The sequence below is a fragment of the Paramormyrops kingsleyae genome, chromosome 6 (genome assembly GCF_048594095.1).
Source record: "Paramormyrops kingsleyae isolate MSU_618 chromosome 6, PKINGS_0.4, whole genome shotgun sequence".
NCBI classification, from domain to species: domain Eukaryota; kingdom Metazoa; phylum Chordata; class Actinopteri; order Osteoglossiformes; family Mormyridae; genus Paramormyrops; species Paramormyrops kingsleyae.
The window spans coordinates 9,973,056-9,986,217 of record NC_132802.1 but is presented as its reverse complement, the minus strand read 5'-3'; the positions used below and the strand labels follow the sequence as shown (position 1 = coordinate 9,986,217).

General features: G+C 46.7%; 1 protein-coding gene and 1 pseudogene across 1 annotated transcript; both read left to right on the top strand.

The window, feature by feature from the left end:
* The first annotated feature begins 617 nt into the window (after positions 1 to 617).
* LOC111855645 (nicotinamide/nicotinic acid mononucleotide adenylyltransferase 1-like) lies at positions 618 to 4,960 on the top strand. The gene is made up of 6 exons (XM_072713622.1): positions 618 to 861; positions 2,666 to 2,774; positions 3,038 to 3,221; positions 3,342 to 3,484; positions 3,854 to 4,402; positions 4,824 to 4,960. Exons 1-5 carry the CDS (start codon positions 637 to 639, stop codon positions 4,186 to 4,188), a joined length of 996 nt encoding a protein of 331 aa, XP_072569723.1. The 5' UTR covers positions 618 to 636; the 3' UTR covers positions 4,189 to 4,402; positions 4,824 to 4,960.
* Positions 4,242 to 5,318, top strand: LOC140591732 (nicotinamide/nicotinic acid mononucleotide adenylyltransferase 1 pseudogene; annotated as a pseudogene).
* The last annotated feature ends 7,844 nt before the right edge of the window (positions 5,319 to 13,162 follow it).

The window sequence follows — 13,162 nt, the reverse complement described above, 5'->3', positions numbered from 1 at the left end:
AAAACCACAGATTTCCGCGATAGAAAATTACGTATGTTCCACAGAAAAATCCGCGATACAGCGGGGGCGCAATAGCTGAAGCGCAGTATAGCTGGGGATCACTGTATAATAAAAAATATGGGAAGCGTTGGGCTTCATGGGCCTCCTTGAGCTTCACAGGCACCGGAGCGATGTACCGGCTGCACCCCCCTTTCCTCGGGCCTAGTTCGATATGAATATATTCCAAGAGAAATACGCGAAAGTGGCGAAAGCTTAAAAAAAATGTCCCCCAATTTTTCTTCCAGTGTTACTTACACTTTGTTGAGATAGCAGCCCCTCTTTTATCACAAGCTGTAGCGAGTGCGCAAAACAGCCCAAGCTACTGCAATGAAATTATCAGTATATATATATATATATATATATATATATATATATATATATATATATATATTGTTTGAAAAATATATGAAAAGTTAGGTTCAGTATCGATCCATTTTGTTTTATGGATATGAAACAGTCCTAATAATAATAGTGATTAAATAACATGCAATTCGTTTGCTCCACCGAATTGCAACGTTGACTCCATGCCATTCCGTCTGCGCATGCCTGTGCTTGATCGGAGCTAATTTTACGTCACTGGAATGTGGGCGTGGTTCAATGGAACTTGGTTCGAAATTGCGTACACGCGTTCTAAAACTTCGAAGCTTCCGACGTCACATGGCAATTGCTGTCCATACGAGCTTTGAAACAGTACGTCTGAACTTCACGAGGGCGGTACTAGCTTCGATGTCTCGGAATCATCCCATTCCTAGTGGAAGAACGATGTCTCGGAAACGTCCCGTCGGTAGTGCCAAGCGCACTCGCACTGCGCGGAGCTTTGAGGTATTTTGGGGGTCCTGGGGGACGAGTGCTTAAACATACGGAGTGCTGTACATGTGCTGATTACAACTGGAGATGATCGGTTAATTCGGGCTTGTATCCCGTTTGGGGAAAAAGCGAACAAGCTCTATTATCTTCCGCTTTGATTGATGTACTGGTAGTGAAGCGTTAGACCTTTAATTTTGTGATGTGGGATAGCTTTAACTGAGATATGCGATTAAACTACGACTGTTCTAGTCACGTTCATGATAATTGCGAATAAGGATAAGCAGTCAGTTTGAAAATTATAAAAATGTCGCTTGTGCTGTCATTTGGATCACGACTGAAATGCATAATTTAAGGTTGCTTAGTAGTATGGTGCATTATATCCTTATCTATAAGCAGATTTATGTTATGGAAATCATTTTCAGAATTCTGTTGAGGCAAATATTCAATGGAGTATTACCAATTATTGTTGGATTAAGTACTGAAATATCAAGAACTTAGAGTAAGAAACTGAAGCATCTGGCTTGTTTGGGTGTATTGTCAAAGTCAAAAAGTCAAAGTCAAAGTCAGCTTTAATTGTCAATTCTGCCACATGTACAGAAAATACAGAGAATTGAAATAACGTTTTCTCACAAACCCTAGTTAACAGTTACATTAATACAAAAAAAAACTTTAAGAATACAAGTAATAAAAATATGAATAAATAAATACAATATACAAGGGCACGTGGCAGAGAGTGCAGATCAGACATAAAGTGCAATAGAGCTCGTAAGAGGTGATAAGTAATAACGAGCAGCCTTGGACAGACAGTCATTTATGAGGTAGGCTGAGTAGCAGACTAATGCTACACAAAGTGACTGGTGCAGGTGAGTGAGTGTGTGGGTGTTAGTGTGTGTATAACAGAGATTCAGAAAGTTTCAGAAAGTCCGTGGGGCAGAAGGGGGAAGTGAGGGGAGTTGAGCTTCCTGACAACCTGATGGATGAAACTGTCCATCAGTCTGCTGGTCCTGGCCTGGAGACATCGCAGTCTCCTCCCTGATGGCAGCAGGCTGAAGAAGCTTTGCATTGGGTGGGTGGGATCGGCTGCTATGCAGAGAGCTTTCTTGGTGAGACGGGTACTGTAGATGGCCTGGAGGGAGGGGAGAGGGACACCAATGCTCCTCTCAGCTGCTCTCACTATGCATTGGAGGGTTTTATGGCAGGATGCCTTGCAGGCTCCAAACCACACAGTGATGCAGCCTGTCAGGATGCTCTCAATGGTGCCTCTGTAGAAGGTGAACATGATGGGGGCTGGTGCTCTTGCTCTTCTTAGTTTGCGAAGGAAGTAGAGACGCTGTTGTGATTTTTTGGCCAGTGCAGTGGTGTTGTTTGTCCAGGAGAGATCCTCAGTGATGTGCACACCCAGAAACTTGGTACCGCGCACTCTCTCCACAGACGCACCATTGATGGTCAGAGGGGCGTGCTGAGTGTGCGCTCTCCTGAAGTCAAAAACAATCTCCTTCGTCTTCTCCACATTCAGAGAGAGATTGTTGTCTCCGCACCACGTGGCCAGGCGGCTCACCTCGCTTCTGTAATCAGTCTCATCCCTATTGCTAATGAGACCCACCACAGTCGTGTCGTCCGCAAACTTAAGGAAGAGGTTTGAGCTGTGTGACGGTGTGCAGTCGTGTTTAGCTCACTGGGTTAAGACCTTAAGCTGATAGTTGGAAGGTCACTAGCAGACTGGTGCTGTCACTGGACCCTGTCCTTCTGCCCATTCAGAAAACTGCATGCGACTACATGTAGTGTCATTTTGTAATTTTTCCCAATGTATTTTCTGCAGCAACCAAAGAAAACTAAAGTGGTCCTCCTGGCATGTGGCTCCTTCAATCCAATAACGAACATGCATTTGCGCATGTTCGAACTGGCACGAGATCACCTGGAGGACACAGGTACTCCTCCTGCTTGCCTTCATACACGGTGCACTGGCCTGTCATAAGTTGCTAACAAAATGCTTGTGCCAACTTGATTTTCTATATTAAAAAGTTGTAATTTTTAATGGGAACATTAAGTATGACATACCCAGCCTCTTTATTGGTAAATAACGTGCTGTCTTAACTTTTAGCTCCACAAGGTTTAAATGTGAAACTTAATTTGTTAAAAAGCATGACCCATACTCAACATAGGACTCTTGTGCTGTGCTTGGCTTTCCCAGGACAGTATGAAGTAGTCCAGGGGATCCTATCACCAGTGGGGGATGGCTATGAGAAGAAGGGCCTGATCGAGGCCAGCCATCGAGGAGAAATGGCCAAGCTGGCAGCAGAGAGCTCCAGCTGGATCGGGGTGGACACCTGGGAGAGCAGGCAGGCCAACTGGCTAGAGACGGTGAAAGTGCTACGGTGAGCTCACCCTAAGGGTGAAAGGGCCCCGTCTTAGAAATCAACCTTTCAGCTATGAGTCCTTTCCTTTGACCGCTACACCCCCTGTTGGCTGAACTGATCTTTAACATCTGCTCCCAGGCATCACCGGCAGGAACTGCTCTCCCGGGAACCGGACACTGATGTGGTGGGCACTGCGAAGGCTGGAAGGAAAAGAAAGCGCATGGATGCCAGCAGTGCCACCAAGAGGAGGAAGCTCGAGGAGGGGCCACCTCAAAGATCAGGTACCAATCAAAGCTTCCCCTTACACAGTCCCCTTGCATTACTACTGCATTATGCTACTCTCCTCGATGGTGTCAAAATTATCACAACACCTGAAGAGACATACAACATCCATCCATCCTTCTATCCATCTTCTACCCACTTATCCTGCCTGGAATAGGTCCCCCCACCCACACCATGACTTTAGGGTGGGGATTAGTGGTTTGCAAAGATGGAATTTGGATATTTGTTTACTTTTCCTGCCCAGAAATGGAGTAGTTGGGTGTGATTCTTCATTCTTTTGCTCTCACACTCAGTTAAGTAACCTGATTTCCCCCTGGGGGATCTGTAAACTGCATCCTTTAATGCTGATGGTTCCGCTGCCTCCCCAGATGAGCCGCGGTTGATGCTCCTGTGTGGCGCTGACATGCTGGACTCCTTCGGAGTGCCTGGGCTGTGGAAGCCTGAGGATATCGAGGAGATTGTCAGCAGCTACGGGCTAGTGTGCATCACCCGCGGTGGTTCTGATCCAGAGGCCTTCATTCAGGGCTCCGACCTCCTCTGGCCACACCGCCACAATATCCACGTGGTGCGGGAGTGGGTGGCCAACGACGTGTCGGCCACTCACATCCGCCGCGCGCTGCGGCGTGGCCACAGTGTCCGGTACCTGCTGCCTGATCCGGTGCTTGGCTACATTCAGGAGCGGGGCCTCTACACCACAGAGTGAGCAGAGGAACCCAGGTGTTGTGCTGGCTCCTCTGCAGAAAAACGCAGGGAAGCATGAATAAGCACAACCCCCCCACTGCCACTCTGCCCTCCTGTAGCCTCGTCACCTGGCCATTTCTATCGTCCCATTTGTTTGGGATCCCCATATTGCTCCACCAAGAGGAGCAAGCTCGAGGAGGCAGCGATTGCACCCAGGGAGCCACCTTAAAAAACAGGTACCAATCAAAGCTTCTTCTTACACAGTCCCCTTGCCTTATTAGTGTATTATGCTACTCTCCTCGATGGTGTCGAAATTATCACAACATCTGAAGAGACATACAACATCCATCCACCCTTCTATCCATCTTCTACCCACTTATCCTGGCCTGGGACTGGCATCCCATCCTGGATATGCCCTTCTTTGTGCCCTCTGCTGCCTGAAATAGGTCCCCCCACTCACACCATGACTTTAGGGTGGGGATTAGTGGTTTGCAAAGATGGAATTTGGATATTTGTTTACTTTTCCTGCCCAGAAATGGAGTAGTTGGGTGTGATTCTTCATTCTTTTGCTCTCACACTCAGTTAAGTAACCTGATTTCCCCCTGGGGGATCTGTAAACTGCATCCTTTAATGCTGATGGTTCCGCTGCCCCCCCAGATGAGCTGTGGTTGATTCTCCTGTGTGGCGCTGACGTGCTGGACTCCTTCGGGGTGCCTGGGCTGTGGAAGCCCGAGGACATCGAGGAGATCGTCAGCAGCTACGGGCTGGTGTGCATCACCCGCGGTGGTCCTGATCCGGAGGCCTTCATCCAGGGCTCCGACCTACTCTGGCCACACCGACACAACATCCACGTGGTGCGGGAATGGGTGGCCAACGACGTGTCGGCTACACACATCCGCCGCGCGCTGCGACGTGGCCACAGTGTCCGGTACCTGCTGCCTGACCCGGTGCTGAGCTACATCCAGGAGCGGCGCCTCTACACCACTGAGAGTGAGCAGAGGAACCCAGGTGTTGTGTTGGCTCCTTTGCAGAAACACGCAGGGAGGCATGAATAAGCACAACCCCCCCCACTGCCACTCTGCCCTCCTGTAGCTTCCCATTTGTTGGGGATCCCCATATTGCTCTTAATAAAGACTGTTGTACAATCCTAAATGACTTGAACATTCGTTTTGGAAATATCCTAAACAATTTAAAAAAGGAGTCTTGTGGCTAACGCTAAAGCACTACCATGCACAACGTGCCGCCATTGCCCCTATGTGCTTAAAGTGGCAGTACCTATTTTCATCATTAAAGTGCAATGGCACTAAATCCAAGTTTTAACCATGTACATTATAAATGCTAAATTATGAATTATGTGAATCATGAACGTATATAAAATATCAGATATAAACCTAATTTAAATTCCAGTGTTAAACATCTGGCACCTACATAACCAGCCCCTAATTGTTCTAATAACAAACATCTTAGAACATTTACCATATTTCTCTTAACTATGCACAATATGAATAGTATCCACATTAAGAAATATCCAAATTTCTCACATGACAAAGATGCTATTAATGAACACACTAAATGTCCATTGCTTTGTCATTCGACTTTTCAAAGGATGTAAAGTCCATTATCAGTCCATATCCAAAAAAAAGAATGAAGAGAAAGACACAGAGAGGAAAGAGAGTGAAAGAAAGAAATACAAAGAAAGCCAGAGGTTGCTAGCACATGGCTTATCGTTGGGGCTCAATCTTTACCACTAGCCCAGTCAGATTCCACGAGCAGACAAACCTTCGTAATGGGTCTGTCCAAGACGTTAGTCTTTGTCTTTATCTGTACTCTGCGGACAAGACCCTTCTTGTCTGGAACTGCTTCGATGATCTTGCCCATAATCCAAGAATTCCTTGGCGCAGTCACCTACGGGAAGAACGACATCACTTTCTGCTGTGGCCCACCGCTGGCGCTCTTGGAGTTGAGGTAGGTACTCTTTAGTCCATCTTTTCCAGAATAAATTGGACATACACTCACCTAAAGGATTATTAGGAACATCTGTTCAATTTCTCATTAATGCAATTAGCTAATCAACCAATCACATGGCAGTTGCTTCAATGCATTTAGGGTTGTGGTCCTGGTCAAGACAATCTCCTGAACTCCAAACTGAATGTCAGAATGGGAAAGAAAGGTGATTTAAGCAATTTTGAGCGCGGCATGGTTGTTGGTGCCAGACGGGCCGGTCTGAGTATTTAACAATCTGCTCAGTTACTGGGATTTTCACGCACAACCATTTCTAGGGTTTACAAAGAATGGTGTGCAAAGGGAAAAACATCCAGTATGCGGCAGTCCTGTGGGCGAAAATGCCTTGTTGATGCTAGAGGTCAGAGGAGAATGGTCCGACTGATTCAAGCTGATAGAAGAGCAACTTTGGCTGAAATAACCACTCGTTACAACCGAGGTATCCAGCAAAGCATTTGTGAAGCCACAACACGCACAACCTTGAGGCGGATGGGCTACAACAGCAGAAGACCCCACCGGGTACCACTCATCTTCACTACAAATAGGAAAAAGAGGCTACAATTTGCACGAGCTCACCAAAATTGGACAGTTGAAGACTGGAAAAATGTTGCCTGGTCTGATGAGTCTCGATTTCTGTTGAGATATTCAAATGGTAGAGTCAGAATTTGGCGTAAACAGAATGAGAACATGGATCCATCATGCCTTGTTACCACTGTGCAGGCTGCTGCTGGTGGTGTAATGGTGTGGGGGATGTTTTCTTGGCACACTTTAGGCCCCTTAGTGCCAATTGGGCATCGTTTAAATGCCACGGCCTACCTGAGCATTGTTTCTGACCATGTCCATCCCTTTATGACCACCATGTACCCATCCTCTGATGGCTACTTCCAGGAGGATAATGCACCATGTCACAAAGCTCGAATCATTTCAAATTGGTTTCTTGAACATGACAATGAGTTCACTGTACTACAATGGCCCCAACAGTCACCAGATCTCAACCCAATAGAGCATCTTCGGGATGTGGTGGAACGGGAGCTTCGTGCCCTGGATGTGCATCCCACAAATCTCCATCAACTGCAAGATGCTATCCTATCAATATGGGCCAACATTTCTAAAGAATGCTTTCAGCACCTTGTTGAATCAATGCCACATAGAATTAAGGCAGTTCTGAAGGGGAAAGGGGGTCAAACACCATATTAGTATGGTGTTCCTAATAATCCTTTAGGTGAGTGTATATTGCACCTGTTTCCATCTGTGCCATGAATAGAAGTCATCCTGGTCAAACAATCCTGGAGGCAACAATGGTGTTGTTTTCAGCAACAGCAGATGATTAGGTGTCAGAGCCTCCAAATCATTCGGGTCACTGGATGCCTTAGTTATTGGTCGGCTGTTGATGATCGACTCTGCCTCACATAAGACTGTATGAAGGCCTTCCTCATCAAGAATTTGCTCCTTTGCAGTGGAAATCAGCACCTTTCTGATTGATCTTATCAACCTCTCCCACGCTCCAACGTAATGCGAAGCAGCAGGAGGGTTGAATGTCCGTTTAATTCCATGCTGGTGGAACAGATGCTGAAACTCTGAAGTGTTCCAGTCAGCAATGGCTGCCTTCAGCTCACGATTGGCTGCAACAAAATTCGTCCCGTTATTCGAGCAAATCTCCTTCACTTGTCCTCTCCGTGCTATGAAGCGCCGAATTGCATTTATACACGAATCGATGTCTAATGATGAGGCCAGCTCGATGTGCACTGCACGAATGGCTAAACAAGTGAATATGACTCCATATCTTTTCAAGAGGGTTCTTCCACGCCTCACCTCGAATGGTCCAAAATAAGCTACACCTACTCGGGTAAAGGGTGGATCATCTGGCATCACTCGCTCTTGTGGAAGATCAGCCATTAGTTGTTTTCCAACCTTTCTATGCAAGCGGTGACATGTCACACACTTTACAATGACCTTTCCGATGGCCGTATTGGCGCTCGGAATCCAAATCCTCTGGCGCAATCTAGTGAGCATGTGACCGTGCCCAGTCTCTTTATGTATCTGTTGGAGGACTAAATCGGCAATGTGAAAGTCTCTGGACAAGATGACAGACTGCTTGCTACTTTCTGGCATAGCTGCCCGACTCAGTCTCCCACCAACTCACCAACGGAGCAACAGATCATCCTGAAGTACAGGGTTCAGCTTGTACAAGTGACTACTATGTTTCATATTCTGCCCCTTGTGTAAAGCTGAAATCTCTACTGAAAATTTCTCCCTTTGACAGAATTTGATTATGTCACGTTCTGCTTGATCCAGTTCTTCCACTGCAAGTTGTGTATGCCTAAAGCTCGCCTTGAAACTGTCAATCTGACTTTGGATCAGATGTTGACCATGATCTAAGCTGTTCTCCGCATTGGCTGCACACAGCTCTTTGCATTTTTGACAGAGACTCCATAAGGCTTTAAGTTTCTGGAACCACGCCACAGTTCTTTTTAACTTAATCCACGATGAGTAGTAGTTGACCAGTCATCTGAAGTGATTTGCATGTGGCTCAATGGAGTACTGGGCCAACACTCTACAGGACTGCAGAGAAAATCAGGTCCAGCTACCCAAGCAGTGTTCTTCATGAATTCATCCACTCTTTGCCCTCTAGAGGTGCAGTCAGTCGGATTCTTGTCTGTGCTGACATGTCTCCACTGATCCACATTAGAGCTCTTCAGAATAGCTGAAACTCCGTTTGCCACAAATGTGCGGAAACGTGTGGTCTTGTTCTGGAGATACCAGAGTACCACCGTACTGTCAGTCCAAAAAATTGATTCTGCAAGATCCAATTGTAGCTCTCTTCTCAGGACGCCATCTATCTTAACGGCAACGGTAGCCGCGGTCAATTCCATTCGGGGAATCAAAGGCCTTCTGGAAATCTAAGTAGATCAAATCGTAGGCCTTTTTGTGATCAATTTCACTTGTAGCTTCCTCAAAGAACTCAAGTAGATTCGTCAAACAGGATCTACCTCTCCTAAATCCATGTTGGCTATCCCTCAGAATGTTATTTGCATCCAGGTAATCTACCATTTTCACTTGGATTATAGCTTCCATTATTTTTCCAGTAATGCTAGTTAAACTGATTCGCTAATAGTTTGCTGGATTACTTCTATCCCCTTTCTTGAATATGGGTGTTATATTAGCATGCTTCCAATCTGAAGGTACCACACCTGCAGATAACGATTTCTGGAATATTAAAGTTAAAGGTTGGCTAATAATATCCCTCATCTTTTTTAAAACTATAGGTAAGATGCCTTCAGGGCCCTGCGATTTATTTATTTTGAGTTTAGCTAGGCTTAGTATCACATCAGCCTCAGTTATACATATATTGGTCATAGACGATGATGTATTCGTACTAATTGGTGGTAAGTTACTTGTGTTCTCTACTGTGAACACCCGTGAAAAATAATCATTAAACTCATTTACTATATCAATTTCATTTTCAATTATAAGGCCCTTAATATCCTGCAAATTAGTCATTTCAGCTTTTAGAGCTCTTTTGGAGTTAAAATATTGGAAGAAACTTTTGTCATCCTTAGCCTCCAATGCAATTTTTCTTTCTACATCCCTCTTGGACAGTCTAATTTTATTTTTTAACTCTACTTGTAGACTTAGATACTCCTGCTTAATTTTGAAATCATTAGTTATTTTCCAATTGTGGAACAGAGCCCTTTTCATCCTGACTTTATTCTTAATTTCCTTAGTAAACCACCTTGGTTGTCATTTCCTAGATTTAGTTTTGCTGGAAACAGGTATGAAGTCCTCTTGCACTTGCAACAATGTGCTTTTAAAAAAATTCCCATGCCTCTTCAACCGTTTTGCTATTTAACTCCATCCAGTTTACAGGTTCTACTTTCAGTCTCATACCATTAAAGTTAGCCTTCCTAACATTGTATACTTTTAATTTCAACTTTGCTGTTCGGGCACTAAAATTAACCTCGAATTATCCATGTTATGATCACTACCATCCAATGGTTCTAAAACCTCTAATTTTCCAATCCTATCCTGGTTATTAGAGAAAACAAGATCAAGAAGGGCTTCTCCCCTGGTAGGGGTATTAACAAAGTAAAAAAACAATCCTGTACTAAATCCACCATCTCAAGTTCATTTACAGAAGAGCCAGAGACTATGTCCCACTGTATCCCAGGTAAATTAAAATCACCCATAACCACCACATCATTTTTATTACTCATAATCCTGATATCGTCATATAACATTCTGCTTTCCTCTGCAGCTACATTAGGTGCTCTATAACAAACCTCGACAATTAGGCCATTTGAGTCTTTAGCATCAAGTTTTATCCATACAGCTTCTGTACTTTTATTTTTATCAGTGAGTTTTCTTTTACATATACTGCAACACCACCTCCCTTCTTGCCTATCCGGTCTCTACGGAACAACGTATAACCATCCATATTATATTCTTCACCATCATTGTCACTCATCCATGTTTCAGATATTCCTATAATGTCGTAAGTGTCCGATGAAATTAAAGCCTCTAAATCATTCATTTTGTTTCTAATTGTCATGATCCGCTCTGTCCGCTCCTGATGTGTGCCACTCCCACCTCGTTACCTCGTGTTCAGCCCTGATTGTGATCACCTGTGTCCTTTTATGTCTAGCCCGTCTTTTGTATTTAGTCCTCGTCTGAGTCAGTCTTCCCCAGACTTGTCATTGTATTGTCCGTGGATGTCCGTGCCTGTTCTCCATTTACCCAATAAACCCCTTTACCGGACTTCCTGGCTTCGCTCACCTGCTTTCCTGCTCGCCCTCCCCGCGAACGCTGACAGAATGACAAGTCTCCACGAAAACACAGCGCGGCAGACCGAGCACCAGCGGCTCGGTCTGCTGCAGGAGACTGTGTACTGGCGCTCCCAGCCCGAGGTACTAGAGGACCATATCGCCCTGGAACTGGCCACCCGGGGCGCAGACCTCCTCACGGAGGAGCGCCCGCCTGGACAGCAGTACCCGCTCGAGTGGGCACGCAAGTGCCTACGCCGCCTGCGTGAGCGTCTCACACAGCGGAGAAACTAACGCGTTGCCCGTAGCCTGGGCGACGTGTCCGCAACGGCTCCGCCTTCCGCCGCCCGCGGAAAGAAGAAGTGGGGAAAGAAGAGAGCTGAAACGCTGCAAGAAGCCGCCCCGACTCTCTTCCTGGGGGCCTGCTCCTTGCTCCCCGCCTGGGATGACCCCGTCGCTACCCACCTGACCAGCGCCCACCCAGAGAAGCCGCCTCCATTGGAGTCGTACGACTACCGGCCGGCGCGCCTGGGGCAAGGTGGGATATGCGCAATTAGGGACGCTATTCCCCGGGTGCCGAGAGCCCTAAAAGGGGCAGCGCCTTCTCGCCCGGTGCCCATCCTGGCGCCCGTTCCGGACCTGCCTGCTTCGGACCAGCCAGCGGCGACACCTGCGGCTGCTACTGCAGCTCGGCCCGCGGCACCGCCTGCTGCTGCTGTCGCCGCTCTGCCCGCGGCACCGCCGGCTGCTGTCGCCGCTCTGCCCGCGGCACCGCCGGCTGCTGTCGCCGCTCTGCCCGCGGCACCGCCGGCTGCTGTCGCCGCTCTGCCCGCGGCACTGCTGGTCCTGCCTGACCCGCCTGTCCTGCCTGGATGTTCTGCTTCTAAGCTTATCCGCGACTTCTATAAATTTATCCTGCAGAACAGCCCTCCCGCCCTTTCCTATGTTATTGGTGCCAACATGCACCACGACTACTGGATCCACTCCGGCTGGGGCCAAAAGCCTGTCCACTCGATTCGGAAGGTTCCCTACCTGGGCACCAGGCATGCAAGACACCGTACGGGACCCTCTATCATGGGTGCACACATAACTATCTACACCTCTGATAATTGAATCCCCTAAAACCACAACCTCCCTCCTCCTGGGGGTAGGCGGCTCCTTGGTGCCCAAGGGCCCACCTGCCTCCCCAGTCTCTTCTGGCTCTAAAGCTGGAAGCACCTGAAAGCGGTTAGACCCCGTCACTTTGGGTGTACGCCCTTTTCTACGTCTACAACCTACGTTCACTCAGCTCTCTCAACCTAGCTGTTCATCATTCTCCCCCCTCCCCACTTGACATACACACAGTCTCCCTAAAAGGCGTGTTAGTGCTCTCCTTTAACTCATTGTTATGTTGGATGAGAGCAAGTTGCTCCTCGAGGTCACGAACCTGGACCATGAGTGAGTCCACTAACTTACATCGTTCGCAGATGAAGTCCGACTGGACACAAGCATCCAGAAGGGCAAATATCTTGCAAACACAACACTGAGCTGGCCCCATAATTACCTAACTCACTATGTCCCCGTCCTTTACTCCCAGCCCAGTATATTAATATAGCGTATTTAAACTTTTAGTTGATCTAATTAACGTACAGTTAAAACAATAAAGTGCCGAGTACAATAAAACACTAAATTAGCACTTGCGTTAAATCGGAACTTTTTTATAAATTATCTGACAGCGTCCGCGATAACAGCCTTAAAATTAAACCTTTAAAATAACCAAATTAACAATTACTTACTCGAGACTAACTTCCTGCTGAACCATGTTTAGCTAAACTAAAGCATAGTTGCTCTAGGGAGGCCGAAAAACCACAAAAAACCCTCTCAAAGCAGGCTACTGCCAGAGCGGGAAAAAAAGTGGAAAATGTCCTCCCGGCCCCGACCAGCGACCGAGCAAAGCTCAGGAGCAAGTGTCCTTTCCGAGTTAATGTTACCGACATTAGATAATATTACCCCGCGGGTGTTTGATGTGTCACCTTGAAGAGCCTCACTCACCTCATGGTCAATAGAAGTTGTGTCGGTCTGGGTATCCAGTAGAGCATAAACAAGTTCTTCACAGCTTGGATATTTCTGTGACGACACCCATACAGGTACAATCATTGATGTGCTAGTAGTCTGCACTTCTCTAACCACACTCAGTGCCATGGCAGAGCTCTCGCTTGTGATATTCTGCCAAGTGGCTAATGAAAATTTCTCCCT